The sequence below is a fragment of the Tamandua tetradactyla genome, chromosome 5 (assembly GCF_023851605.1).
Source record: "Tamandua tetradactyla isolate mTamTet1 chromosome 5, mTamTet1.pri, whole genome shotgun sequence".
Taxonomy (NCBI): Eukaryota; Metazoa; Chordata; class Mammalia; order Pilosa; family Myrmecophagidae; genus Tamandua; species Tamandua tetradactyla.
Window position 1 is genome coordinate 57,522,243 of NC_135331.1, and position 25,456 is coordinate 57,547,698.

At 39.9% G+C, this 25,456-nt stretch overlaps 1 protein-coding gene across 5 annotated transcripts in view; it reads left to right on the forward strand.

Annotated features, from left to right (window-relative positions):
* The first annotated feature begins 13,606 nt into the window (after window positions 1–13,606).
* PPM1L (protein phosphatase, Mg2+/Mn2+ dependent 1L) overlaps window positions 13,607–25,456 on the forward strand; it is a 398,542-nt gene continuing 386,692 nt past the window's right edge. Inside the window, exons 1-2 of one of the 5 annotated variants that reach the window (XM_077160931.1) lie at window positions 14,408–14,537; window positions 25,136–25,239. Coding sequence is in view for 2 of the 5 variants with exons in the window: in XM_077160928.1 (XP_077017043.1) it covers window positions 15,586–15,984 (399 nt within the window). In the remaining 3 variants the exon portion in view is untranslated. The other 4 variants (XM_077160934.1, XM_077160928.1, XM_077160933.1 and 1 more) reach the window with 4 other exon arrangements.

Consider the following 25,456-nt stretch of genomic DNA (forward strand, 5'->3'; position numbering starts at 1 on the left):
TTTTTGCAGAGAACATGATCTTATATATAGAAAGTCCTAAAGAAGCTACAATAAAGCTACTAGGGTTAATAAAAGTGTTCAGCAAAATGGTAGGATACAGAATCAACGCACAAAAATCAGCAGTCTTTCTATACGCTAATAATGAGCAACCTGAGGGGGAAATCAAGAAAATAATTCCATTTACCATAGCAACTAAAATAATCAAATATCTAGGAGTAAATTTAACCAAGGAAGTTAAAGACTTGTACACAGGATGTATCATTTCACATCTACTAGGATAACCAATATTAACAGAAAACTTAAGCATTGAAGAGGTTGTGGAGAAACTGGAATGCTTAATTGCTACCGGTGGGATATGTAAAATGGTGCAGTGGTTGTGGAACATAGTTTGACAGTTCCTCAGGAAGCTAAGTATAGAATTGTCATATGATCCAGCAATCCCACTACTAGGTATATACCCAGAAGAACTGAAAGCAGAGGCTCAGAGACATTTGCACACTGATATTCATAGTAGCATTATTTACAATTGTTAAATTGTAAATGATGCATGCTACTATGCAGATGAACCTTGAGGACATTATGTTAAGTGAAATAAGTCAGACACTAAAAGATATATATGGTATAATCTCACTGATATGAACTAATTATAATAATCAAACTCATACAGTTAGAATCAGAATATAGTTTGCCAGGGAAAAGAAGGAGGGTGGAGGATGAGGAGGTGATACTTAATTTAAGAATTTCTATTTAGGTTGGTTGTAAATGTTTGGAAATGGTTAGTGGTAAAGGTAGCATACTGAGTATAATTAACGGTGCTGAATTATGCTTGTAAATGTGTCTGGAAGTGGATGTTTTGGGTCATATATGTTACTACAAGGAAAGTTAGAAGATAAAACACGGGAGTATATAATACAGTTGACCATGTTTTGGACAATGGAGTGTGGTTAATAGTACAAAATATAAGAATGCTCTTTCTTGAATTATAACAAATGTACATTATTACAAGGTGTTAATAAAATAATAGAGTGGCTTATGGGAAAATACACCTAATGTAAATAAACTATGGACTATAGTTAACAGTAATAGTTTAATATTCATTAGTTGTAACAAAGGTGCCACATTAATTCAAAGTATCAGCAACAGGGAGATATAATGGGATGTTGCATATTTTATATGACTTTTTTGTAAACTTAAAACTTCTCTAATTAAAAAAATACTATTATGCTAAGTGAAAGAAACCAGACCCAGTTATTTTATATTGTATGATTCCATTTATATAAGATATATATATAAACAAACTTATAGAGTTAGAATTAAATTAGTGGTTATGTAGGTCTGGGGAATGATAGGATTGAGAGGTGACTGCTATAAGGGGTATGTGGTTTTTCTCTTTGGAGTAATGAAAATGTTCTAAAATTGTCTGTGGCTAATGTACAACTCTGATTATACTAAAAGCCACTGGTTATCCAGTTTGGATCATGTGCTGGTTTGAAAGGATGTACGTCCCCTAGAAAAGCCATGCTTTAATCTAAATCCCATTTTGTAAAGGCAGAATAATTCCTATTCAATACTGTATGTTTGAAACTATAATCAGATCATCTGCTTGGATGATGTCATTTAGTGGTTGTTAAGCTGGATTAGGTGATGAAATGTCTCCACCCATTTGGGTAGGTCTTGATAAGTTTCTGGAGTCCTATAGCCACAAGAAGCAGAGTCCACCAGCCAGTAATCTTAGGAGATAAAGAAAGAAAATGCCTCCCGGGGAGCTTCATGAAACCAGAAGCCAGGAGACAAAGCCAGCAGATGATGCCATGCTTGCCATGTGCCTTCCAACTGAGAGAGGAACCCTGACTGTGTTCACCATGTGGCTTTCCAGATGAGAGAGAAACTCACTGTGTTTGCCATGTGCCTTTTCACTTGAGAGAGAAACCATGAACTTCATCGGCCTTTTTGAAGCAAGGTATCTTTCCCTGGATGCCTTAAATTGGACATTTCTATAGACTTGTTTTAATTGGGACATTTTCTCGACCTTGGAACTGTACTAAAAGCCATTCCACTTCTGGTATATTGCATTCTGGCAGTTAGTGAACTAGAACAGATGGATTGTATGGTATGTAAATGAATCTCAATAAAACTGGATTTTAAAAAAGTTAACTAGCCCATTTGCGAGGACTGAATTAATTAAGCAGGTCCATATGAACATACCTCCTTATGTAACTTACTTATGCCTTCAGGACCTGCTTAAGCCCCATCTCTGATATATCATTTCCATTTTATGATGGACTGCTGCTGTGCATGCCCAACTTTATGGCTTGTCGGGTCAGACAACACATAGCTCATGAGAGGCAAATCAGGTCTCATGGTAATTTGGTGACACATGGTTAAGTATTCAGTCTATACTAAGGCCTGGTAGCAGGCTGTTTCTCAAAAGGAGAGTAGTTATCTGCAGTGGATGGTAAGGCTTTGCTCCACAATCCTAAGGGTCTGCATTGTGATTCTCCTCTAGGGGCCTGCCAAAGGCTCCAGACAGCATCCCATGATCTGCTGGATCATATGACCCAAGTGGCAGAACAGCTTGCACAGAACCCTAGACCTGTCATAGAGCCTCTTCTTGTTCCATTCCCCACTCAAAACTAGCAGCTTTTCTGATCACTTAGTAAATGGGCCAGAGTAGCACACCTAAAAGAGGAATATATTGTCTCCAAAACCCAAAGAGGCCAACTAGATGTGGCACCTCTTTATTAGTCATAACAGGAGCCAGATGCAACAGCTTATCCTTCACTTTAGGAGGGATATCCCAACATGCCCCACACCAGTGGACACCTAGAAATTTACTGAGGTGCAAAGCCCCTGTATTTTTGTTGGATATATCTCCCATCCCGACACACAAATGCCTTACCAATAAAGCTAAAGTAGTTGCTACTTCTTGCTCATAGGTCCAATCAGCATTATATTATCAATATAATTGACCAGTGTGATTTTTTTGTGTGGGAGGGAGAAATGATTAAGGTCCCTATGGACAAGATTGTGACATAGGGCTGGAGAGTTGATATTCCCCTGAGGCAGGACAGTGAAGGTATACTGCTGGCCTTGCCACCTGAATGAAAACTTTCTGGTGGTCCTTACTGGCAGCTATTGAGAAAAAAGCATTTGCCAGATCAATACCTGCATACCAGGCACCTGGTGATGTGTTGGTTTGCTGAAGCAATGATATCACATCTGGAACAGCATCTGCAATTGGAGATGGTTAAGTGTACAACCCATCTGTTTTCTCCATAGGCCAAACAGAAGTGTAGAATGGGGATGTGGAGGGAATCACCACTCTCGTATCCTTCATGTCTTTAAGAGTGGCACTAATCTCTGTAATACCTCCAGGAATATTGTGATTCTTCTGATTCACTGTTTTGCTAGGTAGGCAATGGCAGTTCTAGTGGCTTCACTTGGCCTTTTCTACCATAATAGCCCTTACTCCATGAATCAGAAAACCAATGTGGGGATTCTACCAATTGCTGAGTATGTAGATTCCAATTACACATTCTGGAACTGAGGAAATGACCACAGGATGGGTCCTGGGACCCACTGGACCCACTGTGAGATGGACCTGAGCTAAATAAAAGTCCATTGATTACCTGACCTCCATAAGTCCCTACTTTGACTGGTGGACCAGAGTGACATTTTGTGTCTCCTGGGACAGAATGGGAGTGTGACCCATGAGGAAGTATGCTGTATTCCAAAAGAACTGCATGAGTTTTCCAATCTGTATAGACAGAAATCAGGGGAATATGTGTGGGAATGAATATTAAGGGTGTGGGATAATGGCAGAAGAAATATGAAGTTAGATCAAGCTGGATTTATTGGTATGGGTCCACTAAGCAGAGACGTTAGGACATTAACAGTTTGTTTGGATGGTTGACTGAAACATGGATCAAAAGGTGGCCAACATTACCTGAAGTTGAAATGCCAGCAGTGCCCTGGTATAATGTAGATGAGGGAATCCAGAGGCTTGGAGAGATGGGAATGTTAGCGTGGATTTATCATGGAAGACTTGCTTACCCACCTCAGGAATGTCCAGAGAGCACATCTTTCACTGGTACCTTAAGAAATAAATTTGTGAGACTAGCTCCTCATCCCAGAAGAGCTCTATAGTCGCCCTGCTCTGTATGTCAGATATTACTACAGGGACTGCTGTCACTCAGCTGGAATTCTTAAACACAAAGGGATCCAAAGTTGATAGTCATGGACAGTCACCAGAGTGACATTTTGTGTCAATTCTGAGCCAGTGCCCAATAATCCCCCAAATATCTGATCATTTCCTTTTCTCTAGTGCACAGTCACCCTGGTTGTAGGTCTCCTTGGGGAAGGCTGGGAGGAAAGCAGTGTAAATTTTGGACAATATAAAAGGGTCCTTCCCCAAGGATACCCAGCTCTTCCCTCATTCAAGGGGTTTGGGGTCTGTAAACTGTCTCGAGTTTGGGAATTGATTAAGGGGCTGTGACTCTCTGTTTTTGTAATTCAAGTTAGATTTCTTTTCACTTGATCTAGAATTCTTCTGCTTATACAGCTCAAAACAAGAATTTAGTAGATTGCCCATCTATTTTACTTCTAGGTACCCCATGATCGCCAATGCCACAAATCTCTGCAACTCAGATTATTTTGACTGCTGTTTTGAGTCTTCTGTCCATTACTGTGGCCATGTCCACCTTGTCTGCATGATTAACTGTTGGCACATGGCTTCTGTCAACTTTGGATCCCTTTGTGTTTAAGAATTCCAGCTGAGTGACAGCAGTCCCTGTAGTAATATCTGACATACAGAGCAGGGCGACTATAGAGCTCTTCTGGGATGAGGAGCTAGTCTCACAAATTTATTTCTTAAGGTACCAGTGAAAGATGTGCTCTCTGGACATTCCTGAGGTGGGTAGCAAGTCTTCCATGATAAATCCACGCTAACATTCCCATCTCTCCAAGCCTCTGGATTCCCTCATCTACATTATACCAGGGCACTGCTGGCATTTCAACTTCAGGTAATGTTGGCCACCTTTTGATCCATGTTTCAGTCAACCATCCAAACAAACTGTTAATGTCCTAACGTCTCTGCTCAGTGGGCCCATACCAATAAATCCAGCTTGATCTAACTTCATATTTCTTCTGCCATTATCCCACACCCTTAATATTCATTCCCACACATATTCCCCTGATTTCTGTCTATACAGATTGGAAAACTCATGCAGTTCTTTTGGAATACAGCATACTTCCTCATGGGTCATACTTTGTACCTCACCTTTGGGGGCCTGTTGGAACTTTAGTCTTGTTATAGGTCTTGAAGAAAAGAGGAGTGGTGGGAGTGGGTCATGAAAAGAAATAGAAATGTCTTTCAAGCCAGTTACTTCAGGGCATTCCAGTGCAGTTTCATTTGGTGAAACAGGACTAGTTGCTCCAGATAGAAGAGTGAGGGCTGTTTCCCCAGGGAGGTCGTTACAGAGTTAACAGGCACTGAAGGACTAATTTCATTAGGTGGAGTTTGGGTGGCAGAGTCCTCTGGGAAGAATGGAGGCTGGGAAGCTGCTTCCTCAGGGCAGTCCATTACAGGTCTATCTAGCAAAGGTTCAACAGATTCCAGGGATCTCAGCTCCCCATCGCCATCATTATCAAGCCATATATCACCGTCCCATGTTTCAGGATGTTATTCTTTTCCAATCAAAGCCCTTACTTTAACAAGAGACACCTGCAAGGTTGAGATTTTAGCTTAAGTTGTAAATCTGTTACTTGCACACTGAGGCTTTGTGTTGGGTTTTCAGAGATTTCAAGTCTGCAACCACAGGAAATAAGATTTTCTTTCAGGGCACACATGGAAACTTTTACATCATTTATATGACAATCAAGGTGCAAATTTGAAATAATTCAGCTCATCCCTTTCTCTCATCACTGTAGCTAGTGTATCTAATAACAACCATCCAACATCATTATACCTCTTAATTCCACAAAACTCTGTACAGATTGGAAAACTCATGCAGTTCTTTTGGAATACAGCATACTTCCTCATGGGTCATACTTTGTACCTCACCTTTGGGGGCCTGTTGGAACTTTAGTCTTGTTATAGGTCTTGAAGAAAAGAGGAGTGGTGGGAGTGGGTCATGAAAAGAAATAGAAATGTCTTTCAAGCCAGTTACTTCAGGGTATTCCAGTGCAGTTTCATTTGGTGAAATGAAAAACATTATCACCCAGAGCTTTGACTTGTATAAGCATACAATTAGCAGAATCTTATGGTGATATTTTGAGTATCTCTTTTGTCATCTCACCCCATGGATGGTCAGTACCATCTTGATTACTGGAAACTAAGTCATTAGTGCTTCTAAGTCTAGTCAGAATAGAAAACCAATTGGAAAAACAATTCTGTTTCTCAAGAATCACTCCTGGTACCAAGCTGTGTTAGTCAGAGTTCTCTAGCAACACAGACCAACAGGAGAGATATGTAAATATGAGTTTTATGAAGGTGTCTTATGCAACTATGGGAATGGGAAAGTCCAAAATCTGTAGGGCAGGAAGTGACGCTGGTGACTCTGATGTAGGGTCTGAATGAGCTCCACAAGAGAGGCTTGTTGGTTGAAGAAGCAATGAAAGAGTCTCTCTTCTCCCTTAAAAGCCTCCAACTGATTGGATTATCTTGTGTATATGTGTGTGTGTGTGTGTGTGTGTGTGTAGCATGCCTTAGTTGATCACAGATATAATCAACCACTAATGTGATCAACTGACTGATGATTTATTGCACCAGCCTTTTGGTTTATCAACCAGCCATGAAATATCCTTGCAGGAATGTCAGGCCAGTGCTTGCCTGACCAAACAACTAAGCATAATCATTTGGCCAAGTTGACACCAGAACCTAACCATCACTCACGGTAATGAGTCATTGTAGAATTTTCAGATTGAATGCATGCTTACACCATTGTGAGGTCCAAAGGTGCCATTTAAAAGTAATTTTTTTTTGTACACTGTATGGCAGGGTCACATTTCATTATTTTACCATGTTGAGTATCCTGTTATTCCAGCACCATTTGTTGAATTTTTGTTCGTTTGTTTTGTTTTTTTGGGGGGAAGTGCATGGACTGGGAATCAAACCTGGGTCTCCCACATGGTAGGCAAGAATTCTACCACTGAACTACCCTTGCACTCCCAAATGTTTTTTTTGTTTTTTTTTTTTCACATGGGCAGGCACTGGGAATCAACCCTGATCTCTGGCATGGCAGGTAAAAATTCTGCCACTAAGCCACTGTCACACTGCCCAAATGTTCTGTTCTAATAACCAAATCCTAACTGTCTTAAAGTTGAAAAAGTGATCAGAATTTATGTAGAGATATAAATGAAGCTGATCTGGATAGGACTAAGATGAGTCAGAATACAGAATAACGCATGATATGGTCCATATTTTAAAACATCAACTTCTGTGTGAGACCAAAGGGAGAGAAGTGTATTTGGTGCAAAATTTATATTTTGGGTAGTGCATTTCCTATTTTAACTTGTATGGTCAGTTTAGTTGAACGCCATAAATACATGGAATCTTGAAAAGGGTGTCAGATCTTGTTGGTTTGTCCCAGATAGTATGATGCCCCAATATATCCCAGAGTAATTTGGGCAGTGAATAAAGAAGTACTTGCAAGGTCCCCTGAGGGGCTGGGAAGAAGGAAATACTCAACTTCCCCATTTGGAGGGTTTATGATATTCTCACAAGCAGTGGGGACAACCAAATCAAAAGGCTGAGCCCTCGCTCTTGGGGTGTGCCCCTATGAAACTTATTTCTGCAAAGGATAGGCTAAGCCTACTTAAAATTAGGTCTAAGAGTCACCCTCAGAGAACCTATTTTGTTGCTCAGATGTGGCCTCTCTCTCTCTAAGCCAACTCAGCAGGTGAACTCACTGCACTCCCCTGCTACATGGGACATGACTTCCAAAGGTGTAAATCTCACTGGCAACGTGAGACAGAAATTCCAGGATGAGCGGGGACCCAGCATCAAGGGACTGAGAAAGCCTTCTTGACAGAGTTGAGAGATTATTTTGGAGGTTATTCTTATGAATTATATAGATATCCCTTTTTAGTTTATGGTGTATTGGAGGGACAGGAGGGAAGTGCCTGAAACTGTAGAGCTGTGTTCCAGTAGTCTTGACTCTTTTTTTAAAATATATTTTTATTGAGAAATCTTCCCACACATACATTCCATATATGGTATACAATCAGTGACTCACAACAGCACCACATTGTTGTGTATTCATCACTATGATCACTTTTTCGAATATTTGTATCACTTCAGAAAAGGAAATGCATAGAAAAATAAAACCTCATACATATCACACCTTTTACCCCTTCCTCTCATTGACCACTAGTATTTCCATCTACACAATTTCTTTGTCCCCGCTATTATCTATTTATTTTATCCATTTTTTTAATATCAAAAAACGCCAAACGCAAACATTCATATTTTGATCATTCTGTTTTACATATATAATCAGTGATTCACAATATCATCACATAGTTGCATATTCATCATCAGGATAATTTCTTGGAACATTTGCATATATTCAGAAAAAGAAATAAAACAAAAACAGAAAAAAAATTTATACATACCATACCCCTTACCCTCCCTTTCACTGATCACTAGCATTTCAAACTAAATTTATTTTAACATTTGTTCCCCCTATTATTTATTTTTATTCCATATGTTCTACTCATCTGTTGACAAGGTAGATAAAAGGAGCATCAGACACAAGGTTTTCACGATCACACAGTCACATTGTGAAAGCTATATTATTATACAAGAAACATTAGCCTTGATTCTTGAAGACGATTATATAAAGACATAACTTTTACAATTGACTGTGGAATTCTGAAAAAACAAAATAAACAAAAAAACCTGAATCCTAGTCCCACACACTATTTTCTGGTTTTGTAACCAAGTTATGAGGGAAGATGACTTGTATTCCCCCTAACTACAGTTAAAACTGAAATTTGAAGGTAAAGAAAAGAAGCTGACAAACAAAAATACCCCTACCTGCTAGAGAAACAAAATTTCATCTTTTTTCTTCCCATCTATGCTATTCCTTGTCGGCCTTGGATCTACTATAAAACAATTATCCAATTATTTATCATAATTCACATTATAAAGTGGCTATAATAAAGATGAATGTTAATTAGAATAAAAAATTCAGGAAATGCTTTGGAGTAACACTAGAATTTAGTAAGCTTGTTTGAAGATTATCAGAGAAAAACCTAGGGCAATTAGATTAAGGATTCTGGGGTATGACTTATATAAACAGATTTGGGCCAAGACTGACATTTTTATTTAAAAAATAGAAGTATCATCTTTGATATATCTCTTCAGTTAATACAAAAATTTGGGTGTTGGAAAAGCACTCGGTGTTCTTGCAGCCTAGTGAAATAAAACTGTATTATACTAAAACATGATCAGTTTGCCACATTAGTTCTCCATTTGACAGTGCACCTGAGATATTAAAATTATAAGTCCAAATAAGTATGCTACTATACCGCCTTTTATCTACCTTATCAACAGACGAGTAAAACATACAGAATAAAAATAAATAATAGGGGGAACAAAGGTTAGAATAAATTTAGTAGATTGAAATGCTAGTGATCAATGAAAAGGAGGGGTAAGGGGTATGATATGTATGAATTTTTTTCTGTTGTCTTTTTATTTCTTTTTCTGACTTCATACAAATGTTCTAAGAAATGATCATGATGATGAATATGCAACTATGTGATGATATTACTGATTATTATGTGTAGAACTGAATGATCATATGTTAAAAATGTTTTTGTTATATTTAAAAAAAAAAAAAAGTTACTATCCACAATTGGATGGATCACAGCTCCATGGATAATTAAAAAAATTCCAACCCAGCAATACTGAATGAGGATTAAAGGTCATGGCTTTTTGAACTAGCACACACTTTTAAAGCAGAAATGTATTTATAGTAATGTCTTCTTACACTAAGGAGCTTTGATTATGATGTTGATGCTAGTGTAAAGCGGTACAATCTATTTTCAAAAACAGTTTGATCCTAAATTGTAAAGTTGAATCTTTTCAAACTCTACTATCCAGCATTTCTCTCTTAGGTATAAACCAAAGAGAAATTTTGCATATGTGCACCAAGTGACTGAACAAAAATCATCCATGGAATCATTGCTCATAATAAAAAACTGGTAGCACAAACATTCACAGAAGGAAGATTAATACATAAATTATGGAATAGTCACACAGGAGAATACTATATAGCAAGTAGCCATGTTTCTTGAAGATGACTGTATAATGATTTAGCTTTCGCAGTGTCACTATGTGATTGTGAAAACCTTGTCTGATGCTCCTTTTATCTATGATGAGTAAAACATATGGATTAAAAATAAATAATAGGGGGGGCAAATGTTAAAATTAAAAAATATGTATACTGGATAGATGGAAATACTAGTGGTCAATGAGAGGGAGGGGTAAGCGGTCTGGTATGTATGAGTTTTTTCTTTTTTCTTTTCTTTTTCTGGAGTGATGCAAATGTTCTAAAAAATGATCATGGTGATGAATTACAAGTATGTGATGATATTGTGAGCCATTGATTGTACACCATGTATGGAGTGTTTGTATATTAAGAATGTATGTGCTTGTATGTTGTTGTATCAATAAAAATTAAAAAAAATTAAATAAATACTATATACCAGTGAAAATGATTGAACAAAAGCTATATGTGACAACCTAGAAGAATACAGAAATATAATATTGAGTGAAAAAACAAAGTGCCATATGACTATTATATACAGTAAGATACCATTTTTATAGAGCTCAAAGCCAAGCAAAACTAAAAAAATCTATTACTTACAATTGCAGACATATGTGATGAAGTTATTTCTTAAAAAGGCAAGGGAATGACAAAACAAAATTCAGGATAGTGGCTACTTGTAGCAGACAGGTAGAGAGGGGGGATAGGGAAGGAACTTTTATGCTCCTACCATCTGTTTGGGCCCAGACTGAGCTCATGCAGTCCACAGGAGGGTGTACCTGCTAGACCAAAAAACACACCAGGCACGGAATCAGACATGGAGATACTGGGACTTACGAACAGTTCTCTGGTGGCGGCCAACTAGGTGTTAATGCCCCGTGAAGGGAACAGAAATGCATGAGGCAATGTATTTCAGAATAAAGACATTCCATATAGTATGATGACATTGGGTCTCATTATAATGATTAAAGGGTACCTAAAGCCTGATGTTTTACTAAGGTCAGTGTTTAAGACTAAAATATAATCAAGGCCATTTGTAGTTGCATTCTTCTTCCTCAGGGGGGACTGTTTACTTTCTTGTCCTTTGTCCTTAGCTAAAGCAGGTTTATTAAGGGCTTTTAAGGGCATTGGGCTACCACACCATGGTTGTAGCATTTAGAGTTTTATTCATGACAATACTTGTACGCACTCTTCTAAACTGTATAGTTTAAAAGGTTATAATATAAAAGTGTTTATTGATAGAATCTTTTTTTAAAAGAGTACTAATATCAATACTCTGTATATATCTGTATGCAGATCACAAGACTAATTTATAAATATAACTCAAACTAATAGGGAAATTTTAAAATGTGCAGAGATTTTCTATATGTATAAAAGTTTCATTTAAAGCTTATTTCTGGGGATTTTTAACACAGTCATCATTCAGGGGCTCAGCTGATAAGTCATTTAAATTTGGCCTTCTTAACTTTGTGAGAGATGACCAAAAAAATGAAATGAGGACTTCGTGGAACAATATCATAACTGGAGTATGGATTTATCAAATTTTGTTTTAAAAAGATTTCTTATACCTAATAGTTACAGCCCTAGAAGTTTTTTCTGAGAATATTTTTAAAAAGCTATATTTTATGTTCTTTATATACTTGCAAGGCTGACATGAGTTAATTGCACAGTAGAAAATGGTAATTACTTGGCAACTATCTTATCACTATTGTATGTATCTCATGGAAATTTAAGATTGCAATTAGCTAGCTCTCTGTCATTACCATGTCACTTGTGTGCTAAAGTATTTGCATAATGTTCATTATATGGTACTTCTTTTCTCCTGGGAAATTCAGATATAATTTTACTTTAGCAGCAGATCTTTTAGGCTTTATGTAAAGATTAAAGCCAGTTTATTTGCATTGTCTTCTGCCCTATGTACCTCCCACTGGGTGATGCAAATACTGAGTGCAATGCTTGTCCCAAAGACTAGAATCAGAATTGTGGAATAAGAATCCATGTATTCTTTCTAAGATTTCCGTAATAGAGATCTACTAAAATGCTATAAAAATTAGCTTAATCATTTCAGTATCATTGGGCAATTAATGGATATTATAGTATTGAGCTAGTGGTCAAAAGACATGAATCTGAGTTTCCAATTTTTTATTTGCTGAATTATAATATTCACTTAACATCCTTCTGGCTCACTTTCTCCATTTTTCTCAACCTGAGATAAAATAAGTTACATGAAAACCTTTGTAATCTTAGGGAATATACAAATGTCAGTTTGTCACTAGAGGAAAGTATTATTTTGTTTCTCTAAATATTAAAACTCACAGTAAATAATAACAAAAAGCTTGCTTGGGACTTTTATTTGAAACTAATATGTAAACATGAGTTTCTTAATAGAAGCAGGAAAATGCCTATAGGGTCTGCTTAAAAAATCATTTTATTGATTTTCAGATAAACTACTTAGATGTAAATGTCAAGGCATATCTTCAGAATCTGTGGCATATCTAGATTTATTAATTAATCAAGTCAAGCCCTCCTTTTGATATTTAACTTCTAGAGAGAACAGTATGGCCCTCCCTCTTCTTTATTTAGTTATGGGGGAAAGAGGGGTCATGTCTCTCAAGCATATCTATTCTACCATCCATACAATAATGTGTGAACAGGCTGGATGGGCAATTTGGAACTTTACTTTTACTCCAAGGCCTAGTTTGACTTGTAGTTCTAGAATCTTGATCAGGCTTTCTGCAAGTTGCCTTTGCCACAGAGAAAGAGCTTCATGTCCAGAAAGACTGAAAGTGCATCCAAAAGTCATTTGCTAATTTACAGTAAGAAAAACTATAACCTCATCTTCATAATAATCCTAATGTATTACATTAGTTTTGCAGTTCCTAAAAACTTTTATATTCATTATCTCGTTTTGGAATCTCCGGCATCATGACTACTCCAAATTATTTGTAAAGTGTTTATTTGATCTATTTATCGGGTGGAAAATATGGAAGCGTGCCAGGCATATAGGAGGCTATAATCCCAATTGTCAAAAATACTGTTAGCAGTGCTACATGTTTCTTTAATGTCTTTTCTGCGCGTTTTTTATCGTAGAGATCATTGTGAATATGCCATTTAAATGTCAAAGTTCTAATTTCTGTTCTGATTATGATGGAAATCCATGCCTTTTGTAGAAACTTTGGAAAAGTTTTAGAAAAATAGAAGTCTAGAGCAGAAAATAAAAACCACGCATAATATACTACAGTTAAAAACCGTGAGCATTTTGGTGTATTTATTTCCAGTGGTTTCCTTTTTTAAAAAAACGTAATAGGGATCATACCAAGGCAGAAGTACTTGAGGGAAGAGACACACACTGGCTCGGCTAGGATCAGGAATCCGCTACTCTCTCCAAGCACAGCGGATTCGAAGGTGCCAATCGGTACTCTTCTTCCAGAAGAGGAGTAGCAAAAGTGAGTATTTTCCCTTAAAGCTCATGTTTTTCTGCATCCTAAGCGGACTCGTCCATTGTTCTTTCCATGTACGGTTTCCAGTGTTTCAAGGCCCCCGACCCCCAGCCCACATTTCAACGTTATTTCTGATAGCTTCTGGAAGCCCGCACTCTTCCCTGTGACCTTCAACCTGTGCTTAGCGAAAGATCCCTCCACACGCTCCCTCACCTTCTCCTGCGATGACGGAGGCACTGGAAAGTCACTAGTAGGAGCTTCAAAGGGACCCTCAAACCTGAGCAGCAGAGTTAGAGCCCTCGCCCAGCTGCAAGGTTGGCCCGGTAGGGTCAGGGGCGCCCCGGGGCTCCACTCCGAATATTCCAGAGGAAGGGTTGCGCCCAGGGAAAGCCTTTGTGGCAGCGAAGTCATCTGCCCCAGGGGCTGCGGCTGCTCTCCCCCAGGCCTTGGGCAGGGAGACCAACCCTTCCTCATCAGAGCGCCCTTCCATGTGGCTCCGATTCCCCCCACCCTGTTGCTTTTGGGCCGGACTTTTCTGGTCGCGAAAGGGCTGCTAGGCCTCAGGCCCATTCTCGGTCTCTCTAGAGCTCCCAGCCGAAGCCACCGTGGTATAAAAGCACCAGGAGGTGACTAGCGGCCCAGCGCGCTCTTCTCCGCGTCGCTTTGCGAGCCGTAAGAATTACGTCCCTTCTCGCTTGCCTTAGGCTTGCCGAGGCGGAGACCGCACTACCGTGCCGCCAGCCGAAGGGGAGGGCGCTCACGTGCGGCCCTCTGTTTCCCAGCGGGCAGCTGTGGCTCCCAGGAAACCTACGATAAGATCACCAGGGTCTGTATTACATTGACCTGCAAGTCCTGAAAGGAGGCAGGGACGATTATCCGCATGAACTAGGCAGCGGATGCGCCCCTTCACTCCCCCTCGGTTCGCCTAGACCGCTCCGGTGTTTAGCGCGCGCCAGCTGCCGCCCAGACCTTCCTCAGCCTTTGACAGCTCGGCGGGTGCACCTCCGGGCCGCGAGCCCAGGCGCGGGGAGGGCGGGACGGGGCGGGGCGAGCGCGAGCCAGGGCGCGAGGAGGGAGCGCGCGAGCGGAGCCGAGCCTAATCGAACCGAGCCAAGCCGAGCCGGGAGGCGCCGCGGAGAGGCAGGCAGAGCCCGGCTGCCCGCCTGCGGCTTACAGCCGATTGTGCCGCGTCGCTGGGCTCGGCGTACTCCCCGCCTTTGCCCAGGTTCCTGCAAAACTTTTATTCTCTGGGGCTCCTTAGGGTATGTGAAGGACTCGGAGCTCCCGGCCGGCTCCACGCTCCCCTGCAGTAGCGGCCGAGGGGACGTGCATCCCTCGCCGGCCGGGCTCTCGTGCCCAGCGCCTCCTCACCTGCTGCTAGCTCCGCGAAGCCGCGAGGGGGCACCGCCGAAGGGGCCGCGCGGGCGCCGGCGCCCCGAACTCTCTCCCCCGCCCTTCGTGGCGGACCCGCCCGGCGCAACTTTAACTTGATTCCACTCGCCCAGCCCGGGCACCCGCGGCGGCTTCTGTTCCTGCTGTTGCAGCTGTCTCGCCGCGGCCGCCTCATAAAGGGGCGCAGGGAGGAGAGGCGGTGCGGGCGACGGGCACGGGCGTCGGTGCGCAGGGCGCGGGCCTCAGAGCCCGGGCCTCAGAGCCGCGAAAGCAGGGAGACAAAAGGGAAACTGCCTCTGCCTGCGGTGCCCGCTTGGAGCAGCCTTCTCTCCCGCCACCCGCCCGGCTCTGCGCGCCTGCCCTAGCCACCCTCGGCCACCGCTCCGCCTCCTTCCCCGCCGGCTGTCCCCGCAGTGCTCCGGGACCCGGCCAGCCTTCCGGGCGCGCGTCGCTGCTGGTGGTTGGGATTCTATCGATAATAAATGATAGAGGATACAATGACTTTGCTGTCTCTGCTGGGTCGCATCATGCGCTACTTCTTGCTGAGACCCGAGACGCTCTTCTTGCTGTGCATTAGTCTGGCGCTGTGGAGTTACTTCTTCCACACGGACGAAGTGAAGACCATCGTCAAGTCCAGCCGGGACGCCGTGAAGATGGTGAAGGGCAAGGTGGCCGAGATCATGCAGAACGATGGGCTCGGGGGGCTCGACGTGCTCGAAGCCGAGTTTTCCAAGACCTGGGAGTTCAAGAGCCACAACGTGGCGGTGTATTCCATCCAAGGCCGGAGGGACCACATGGAGGACCGCTTTGAAGTTCTTACTGATCTGGTCAACAAGACGCACCCGTCCATCTTCGGGATCTTCGACGGGCACGGGGGCGAGGTAGGAGTTCCTAGGGCTTTGTTTTATAGTGTGTGTTGTGTGTACGTAAACAACAGGACGTTTTGTGCGTTGCCGGGTAGGACCCAGGTACGAGGGGGTGGTGATGACCTGGTGCCGGACTGGACAAAGCCACTCGTTCCAAATGGGGCTCAAGTTGTAAAAACACTGCTGGATCCAGACCTCTTGGAGCGGAAGGTCCGATTTGTGGGAGTAAGTGTCATTCGCAGCTTATATGGTGCCTTTTAATTAGTGAGGCTCCAGGGCCAGAACCCAGCAAATGACAGTTTTGCGAGGTATTAATCACAAGAATTAATAGCATATCCAGGGAACTTTAGCGCCGAATCTCACTGCCCTTGTTCTAAGGTTTGAGGCCAGACTATGCACAAAGGAGAAAGAAAATAATCTTTGATGCTTCATTAGGGAAGAGACCAAATTTGCAGAGCAGAGTGGCGCTCAGTGAGCGAAGCTTTGACCCCTTCCCATCACCTTCCCTTTCGCGAGGAACCCAAGGGGCAGCTCTGCACTTCTTCCCTACTCTATCAACTTTGCAAGTGCAGTCCGGCTAACTGACAGGAGCGTCTCGCTGGCTGCCTGGTTTTAGCTGCTTCGCTGCGCGGGACCAAGGTGCCCTGGGCCTTTGCAGAGTGGCAGTGACCGCAGAGGAGGCGGTGCTCAAATCTCACCCTGCATGCCGGTCGGCCTGGGGCGCAGACATCTCCCGGCTTAGTGAGACTTTTGGGATTGACTGGGAGCAAGAGATGGTGCTAGGGGACGGTTTAGATGCCTCTTGCATTTTCCGCTGGAGTGCGTTCTAGGGCTCAGGTTTCCTGGAGGACAGGGCGTGGGTTGGCTCCGGTCCCAGTGCAAGGGCTCAGGCTGGGTGGGACATGTGTCTCCAGCGCAGTACTCCAAAGAGCATCAAGCTACCTTATCTCTGTTAAATCAGTTTGTAACGGGGTTTTATTGCTGCATACTTTTTGTTTTTTAGCAGTATACATTCTAACCCTTATCTTCCCGGTCCCTAAACCCCTATTTCCCTCCTCGTCCAACCCCCCCAGCCCTACCCTCCCTTGCTCCCATCCTACTTTTCCGCCAGCTTTCTTCTCAGGGCCTTTCTATTCTTTGGGTGGCTGTAGGTGACAGGACATCAGTCACTTTCAAGCGTTTTGCTTTTTCTTTGGCCTTTGTTTTGGATGAGCTTTGAGAAACTTTCAATTGATTATCTTATCTTACATCATCTCTTTGATACAAAGTAATTGCTCCTTGTCATGAATGAATGATCAATTTAAGAAAACTTATGTGGTAGACCTGAAATCAGTTTTTACTATTTTCTATCAATCATGGTCCTTTTTATAATCTTTCAAAATGAAAGTTCTCACATGTTGTAATTTTGTGGCCTCTTGTATAGTGTGGAGTTTCCCTCCCTTTGGTCATCAGGTAGATGAAAAATGTAAAGTTATTTAAGGGAAGAGATGCTCTATATTTGGGCAAAAATACACCTGAACGGCAAGCCTGTGGTATAATGAGTGATTTGTTTTCTTGGCTTGAGTCAGAATGTCTGTATTTTGATTTTATGTGTCTAGACTGCTGTAAATTTTTAATATGCTTATTTTTTTATATTACATTGTTGGCAGGTGATAATGAGATTCTGGTCTTAGAAAGCACAGATTTATTTGTAATATGAAGATTTGGATGTTCTATTAATCTGAAACCTTGGGGTTGTGGTTTTCTGGGTGTTTTGTATTGGCATGCTTTGAGCCAGGACTTTGCAGTGAATGGGTGGTTTAAAAATTTTTTTCTTTTAAGTTATTCTAATATAAAGTTGCAAATCCAAACAGTTTTGAAGTTTAAAAATTTCTAGTACTAAATTATGGCAAATGTGCCATCTGGAAAAGGGAGCCAGTAAATGTTTTATTTTGCTAAAAATATTTTACATGTACATAACTTTTCATTAAATTTTTTTAATAAAGGAGATGATCATTGTTAGCCAAAGCATGAAATGTTTTTCATTGTACCTTATCTTAAAAGCCTGCTGTTTTCAAAATAATATTATCTGTACCCTTAAAAATAGGATAATTGTTCTCTCTTATTTTGATAAGGAAAGGGCTATAAATAGGAATTTTTTAGTTGATATTGAGAATGTGATAATAAATAATATTAATGTTTCTCTTGCTTTTTCTTTATAGATAATTGAAAGAAAATTTCACCATCTAATTCCTGTCTGTTTTGTTTTGTTTTAACATTTGTTTAATGTTCACCAGATGAGGGTGCCACTGTTTGATTTTAGTATAGATTATAGTTAACTGCAGTTAGAAAAGAAGATTTTTCTGGACTCTCTTATTTATATGCATATGCTGTCTGTGGAGTGGTACAGAGAATAAATTAAGATTTGATTTTATCTCTAATAACTCAGATTAATAAAATATGACATTAAAGTCTATTGCCCATCTGCAGTTGGGCCATCTTGTGCATCCATTTCATCCCATGTTTTAGACGAGGGCTGGAGAAGTCGTGACTTCCCTAAGAGTACATGGCTAGTTCGAAGCCTCCAATTTGGTAATGTTTATATTAGACTACTCAACAAAGTAGTTTGCATGGTTACCTGGACAGATAATTCCCTGGGGATACAAGGGTGAATGAAACATGACCCCTATTCTCAAAAAGTTTCAATCTCGTAAGAGAGATAGATCCATATATCAAAAATTGTGGTCATGGTTGCTTAAGGTTTTATGGGAACACAGAGGAGAGGCATTTAAATCAAAATGGGAGGTGGGAGACCCAGGGAATGACATCTTGATAATTTAGTCTATGATTAAGAATATAAACTTTGGCTTGAGATCTGGGTTTAAGTCTCTGCTCTACCTTATACTAGCTTTGTGACCTTGGGCAAGTTGTTTAAGCAACTTTATCAGGGAGTTTCTTTATTTGGAAAATAGGGATAATAATGCTGTATCATCATGCCTTATATTAAGTATTGAATGGAGAGAAGAATGTAGAAGAAAGCTCAGAGAGCAGGAGGTCTGCAATGCTGGGGCAAGTGTTCAAGGAAGAGACTCTATGTGGGAGCCACAACTTGGATCACTAGAATGTTATATGCTGGGCAAAAATAATTCATTAGGTATCCTCAAAACCCTCTAACTGTCTTTGTTCTAACTTCTGATTACTAATTCAATATTCTGTATATCTTGGCACAGAGAAAGTACCATCTTAGCTTTAGGTACAAGTTTTCTGACTAGTGAAAATGAATATTCCTTATGATTAATTAATAAATTGATATTTTGATTTGGACTTCAGCCTCTTATGAGTTAGGTTAGCATGAGTTAGTCTTCTTGAGCCTATTTGACTGTGGATTCTCTGACAAAGATAAGTCTCTGGACTTGTTATGCTGAGGACCAGACTCTGGACGACTATGACTTCTAGATGAAGACATCTTAAAGAGCCTTGTCTTAGTGGTCCTATGGGCCAGCATCCTCACTTGATGCCTTTGGAACATTCAGTCACCATACTCTGAAAGGATAGCTGACTGTGTATGTGTCTAAAGCTAGATGAGTCATTGTTTTGCTATATAGCATACAATAAAAATAACAAAAGGGTTAAAAAAAAAAAGCTCAAATTGTATCAATTGGTGTGGAAAGATTGTCATTTTTAAAGTTCATGAAAAATGTTTGCCTAGGAAAATGGTTGTTTTTGTTCTTATCTGTAATTTTTATCCATAGGTAAAAGGTTTTTTTTTTTTTTTTAATTTTTATTGAGATATCTTAATGCACACATAGTCCATCCAAAATATACAATCAGTGGCTCACAAAATAATCACATAGTTGTGTGTTCATCACCATGATCATTTTAGAACATTTGTATCACTCAAGAAAAAGAAATAAAAGAAAAAAGAAAAAACCCATACATCCCATATCCCTTACCCCTCCTTCTCATTGACCACTGATATTGCAATCTACCCATTTTTTTTAACCCTGACCCCCTCCCACATTATTTATTTATTTATTTTGTGTCCATATGTTTTTACTCATCTGTCCATACCCTGGATAAAACACAAGGTTTTTACATTCACGTGGTTACAGCTATAGCTATATACTTGTTATTGAGAATCAAGGCTACTTGAAAATAGTTCAGCGGTTTCTGGTACTTCCCTCTAGCCACTCCAATGCACCATAAACTGAAAAGGGATATCTATATAATGCATAAGAACCTCCAGGATAACCTCTTGACTTTGTTTGAAATCTCTCAGCCACTGAGACTTTATCTCATCTTTCTTTTCCCCGTTTTAGTCAAGAAGGCTTTCTCAATCCCATGATGCCAGGTCCTAGCTCATCCCTGGGAGTCGTGTCCCACATTGCCAGGAAGATTTATATTCCTGGGAGTCATGTCCCCCATGAGGGAAGGGCAGTGAGTTCATCTGCTGAGTTGGCTTAGAAAGAGAGGCCACATCTGAGCAACAAAAGAGGCTCTCTGGGGGGTGATTCTTAGGCATAATTATAAGTTGGCTTAGCTTCTCCTTTGCAGGAATAAGTTTCATAGGGGCAAACCCAAAGATTGAGGGCTCAGTCTATTGGATTGGTTGCTCCCACTGCTTGTTAGAACATCAAGAAGTCCCCAGATGGAGAAGTTGAGTATTTCCTACTTTCTCCTCAGTCCCCAAGGGGACTTTGCGAACACTTTTTTATTCTCTGCCCAAATTACTCTGGGATATATCTGAGTATCACGCTAACCCTGTACAAACCAACAAGATCTCACACCCTATTCAAGATGCCATGTAATTGTGGTGTTCAGATAAACTGGCGATGCAAGATAAATTAGGTAATGTGTTATCCTGAATATAAATTTTGCACCAAATAAGCATCTCTTCCTTTGGTCTCACACAGAAGTTAAAGTTTTAAATATATCATTCTTTACCCTGTGTTCTGACCTACCTTAGTCCTATCCAGATCAGCTTAATTCATATCTCTAGTCAAAGTCGATTACTTTTGCAGCTTTTTTAGCAGTTGCTATATGGGGTAATGTTGACTTTCATAGCTTCAGAGCTCTAACTCTGAGTCTCACGTATCACATAAATAGCTGAAGTTTCAGGGAATGACCTGGTTATATACAAATAGCTCAGTATCTAAGAATTTAGAAATGACAATTACAACTCCAGAACAGATGTGATGCTGTAAGAGCTTACAATCTAGGAACCTATACAGTAGGCCCTAACCTGATAACCCATACTCTCGACTTCAATTCTCTAAGTTTGTATATTATGGCTAATCCATATGATTGAGGCTTGATAATATTTGCCTTTTTGTTTCTGACATTTCATTCAAAATACTGTCCTCAAGTTTCACTCACCTAGTTACATGCCTCACAACTTCATTCCTTCTTGCAGCCATGCAGTAGTCCTTTGTTTGTATTAACCACAGTTCCCCTTTGAGGAAGGTTTTAATTTTTTTATATGGGCTGGAAGAAATATCATCACCAATTTTTTGAGGCAATTTTGCCAGTGTTCAATGGCTGAAATCTATCTAGAAGAATGGATTATTTTGTTCTCCATATGCTAGTGGATATTACTGAATTAAAGGTCGTATATCAACAGTTAACATACAGCTTGGCTGACTGTTAAGGCTCAGAGCTCCACATTTCATGTCAGAGAGAAGCCATACTTCAGATGCTTGGCAGGGCTTGCAGTCTTGAGGCTCAGCTCTTCTCAGAAGCTCAGAAGAGAAGCTGCTAATGGAGGGTTGCCTGCAGGATATATATATAGTCTAGTTCTTTAGATTAGTGTTTCTTAACATTTCTTGGGCCATGTTTCCCTTTCAGAATATTATGAAACTATAAGACATATTCTCCTAGAAAAATGCACATGCACATCAAATTTTGTTTATAATTTCAAAGATCGGTGGATGCCTTGAAGTCTCTGGATCTGAGATTAGTTTATATAGAATAAAATCTCTGTGTGATAAATCTAGACCTGCTGGGAGCTGTGTACCTGGCCCCCTTCCTTGGCCCTCCCACCCTCCTACATCCATTTGCATTTATTGATGTATGGGCCTTCATATTCCTGTGAGTGTTGTTATGAGAAGAGTCTTTCAAAGCTCTCTGACAAATCAACTGCATGAAGGACGTCATTTGTTACATTGTATAGTATCCTTTTTATAAGGACCTGGGAGAAATAGTTCTCTGATAGCTTTTTGTTTTTACCTTAACTTATGCTGAATCATGTAACTGAATGGGTCACCCTGTGTTTGTTGACTGCTGGAAGTGTTAGAACCAAATCTCTGACCTACCTCTAGCAGATGTGCAGAATTTTATAGAATACATTTATTTGGTACATTAACCCAACTCCCAGGACAGCTTGTCTTTCCTACATTCAATTTTCCTTTGTCCCATTTTTCTTTTCATCTCTTATGTATGCCATTTTATCTTGTTGTAATATATGTATTTATTTAAGTTTCTTTGGAACCTTCCCGAAATACGATATACTGAGTGGTACAGTGAGTGATTTACTTTTGAGATGTTATAGCTGCTGTTGGTTAGTGTTTGACCTCCACATTACTGCTGTACAAGAGGTCTTGGGATTTAGTGTGGACAAATGCCTTATGTTTAAGAGAAGATCCCAATTTTGGTTTGAAATGGCCCATTAGAATTTCTTCCAAAATCTGAGGCTTTTTTTGGGGGTGGGGTGGGGTGGTGCCTGGTCTGGGAATCGAAACTGGGTCTACCACGTGGAAGGCAAGCATTCTACCACCAAAATATGAGGCTTTTGCTTTGTTTTGGTTTTACGATCCCCCTTTCCTGTGCTTAGGGAATCTCTTTATATGTTTAAGGTAGGATCTTGACTGCTTACCTTAGTACACCTTCCAAACAAGTTGTTTAAAAATTCAGTTCAATCAAGTGAATATTAAAAAAAAATTTTTTTTATTAATTAAAAAAAAATTAACAGACAAAACATTAAGATATCATTCCATTCTACATATACAATCAGTAATTCTTAATATCATCACATAGTTGCATATTCATCATTTCTAGAACATTTACATTGATTTAGAAAAAAATAAAAAAGACAACAGAAAAAGAAATAAAACGATAACAGAGAAAAAAAGATTATACATGCCATACCCCTTACCCCTCGCTTTCGTTTACCACTAGCACTTCAAACTAAATTTATTTTTAACATTTGTTCCCCCTATTATTTAATTAATTAATTAATTAATTAAAAAAATTAACACAACATTTAGAAATCATTCCATTCTACATATGCAATCAGTAATTCTTAATATCATCACATAGATGTATGATCATCATTTCTTAGTACATTTGCATCGATTTAGGAAAAGAACTAGCAAAACAACAGAAAAAGATATAGAATGATAATATAGAGAAAAAAATAAAAATAATAAAAAATAAAAAATATATATATATAAAAAACACAAACAAACAAAAACTATAGCTCAGATGCAGCTTCATTCAGTGTTTTAACAAAATTACATAACAATTAGGTAGTATTGTGCTGTTCATTTTTGAGTTTTTGTATCTAGTCCTGTTGCACAGTCTGTATCCCTTTAGCTCCAATTACCCATTATCTTACCCTGTTTCTAACTCCTGCTGGTTTCTGTTACCAATGACATATTCCAAGTTTATTCTCGAATGTCGGTTCACATCAGTGGGACCATACAGTATTTGTCCTTTAGTTTTTGGCTAGACTCACTCAGCATAATGTTCTCTAGGTCCATCCATGTTATTACATGCTTCATAAGTTTATTCTGTCTTAAAGCTGCATAATATTCCATCGTATGTATATACCACAGTTTGTTTAGCCACTCGTCTGCTGATGGACATCTTGGCTGCTTCCATCTCTTTGCAATTGTAAATAACGCTGCTATAAACATTGGTGTGCAAATGTCTGTTTGTGTCTTTGCCCTTAAGTCCTTTGAGTAGATACCTAGCAATGGTATTACTGGGTCGTATGGCAATTCTATATTCAGTTTTTTGAGGAACCGCCAGACTGCCTTCCACAGTGGTTGTACCATTTGACATTCCCACCAACAGTGGAAAAGTGTGCCTCTTTCTCCGCATCCTCTCCAGCACTTGTCATTTTCTGTTTTGTTGATAATGGCCATTCTGGTGGGTGTGAGATGATATCTCATTGTGGTTTTGATTTGCATTTCTCTAATGGCCAGGGACATTGAGCATCTCTTCATGTGCCTTTTGGCCATTTGTATTTCCTCTTCTGGTAGGTGTCTGTTCAAGTCTTTTTCCCATTTTGTAATTGGGTTGGCTGTCTTTTTGTTGTTGAGTTGTACAATCTCTTTATAAATTCTGGATACTACAAGTCAACACTTTATACATAGTCTGTCACATATGGAAAACAGTGTTAAGCCTGTGATCTGATGCTCAAAGATGAATCAGTGCATTCTCTGCCCTCAGAGAACGTTCCATCTACTTGGAAAGATGAGCTTTTAAGAAATAGTGGAGCTGCAAGATGCGCTGTCAGACCACTGGTGAGAATGCAGTAGCTTGATTGAGGGAGTGTGGGAATCTCAGATAATTTAGAGGAGTAACTGATATTTGGTAGTATCCTAGGTTTTTAATAGACAGAGTTTAGATGGAGAGAGATGGAGAGTAAAACATTTCAGGTGAGAGAAAAAGTGTGAAAATGGTACAAAGGAAATAAAATGGCATAGTTTTAGCTCCATTTGTTTAGAGCAGGCTTTCCCCACCCTCGTTCATTCCAGAAGCCCTTTCGTTTTTTTTTCCATATTTGAATACCCTCTGTATTTTGGTATACTTAATATTGTTTTTGAGATTGACTGAATTTGTTTTACTTAAATATATTTAAAAAGGAGACAATATCAGTACTGTGAATGGAAAATCAATACAATGACATTTTTGGACTCTCACCTGCTAAGCAGCTGTTTCCATCTTGATAGAGAAGAATGATTATAAAAAGGTTCCTCTCCTAGTTTGTGGTTGCCTCTAGGGTCCTTCTGTCCCCTCTCCTTGAGTTTTATGAGCAGAAAGATGGCTTTTAAATTTTAATTGCCAACCATAGTTTGAAGTGAGACGGTCTTTTGCTCCCCTTACAAGTTTAATAGGTACCTTTAAGGATGCCACTCTTTTTTTAAAATCCTGGTTTGAAGCATCTCTTTTTACTTTGACTCAGGTGACAGATAAGATCTTGAGAGTAAAATATTTCCATGGGGAACCTTGGATTATGGGCAGTTCCTAATGTTCTAGCAGAAGTTCCACCCCTTCTTTCTAATGCAGGTAAGTGAGAAGACATTATATGAATCCTTTCTTGTTTATTTTTAAAAAGTAAATGATTCACAAGTTTGGATATATGAGTCATTATTGGTCACAAGCTGTTTGTGACATACTTACAATGGACAAGATACATCAGTGTGCTGGAACCCACACTGAGGATCCCTGGCTTGGGATTTAGGTGAGAAGAGTAGAAGATGCGTTTGGAACTCTTGTCGGTACT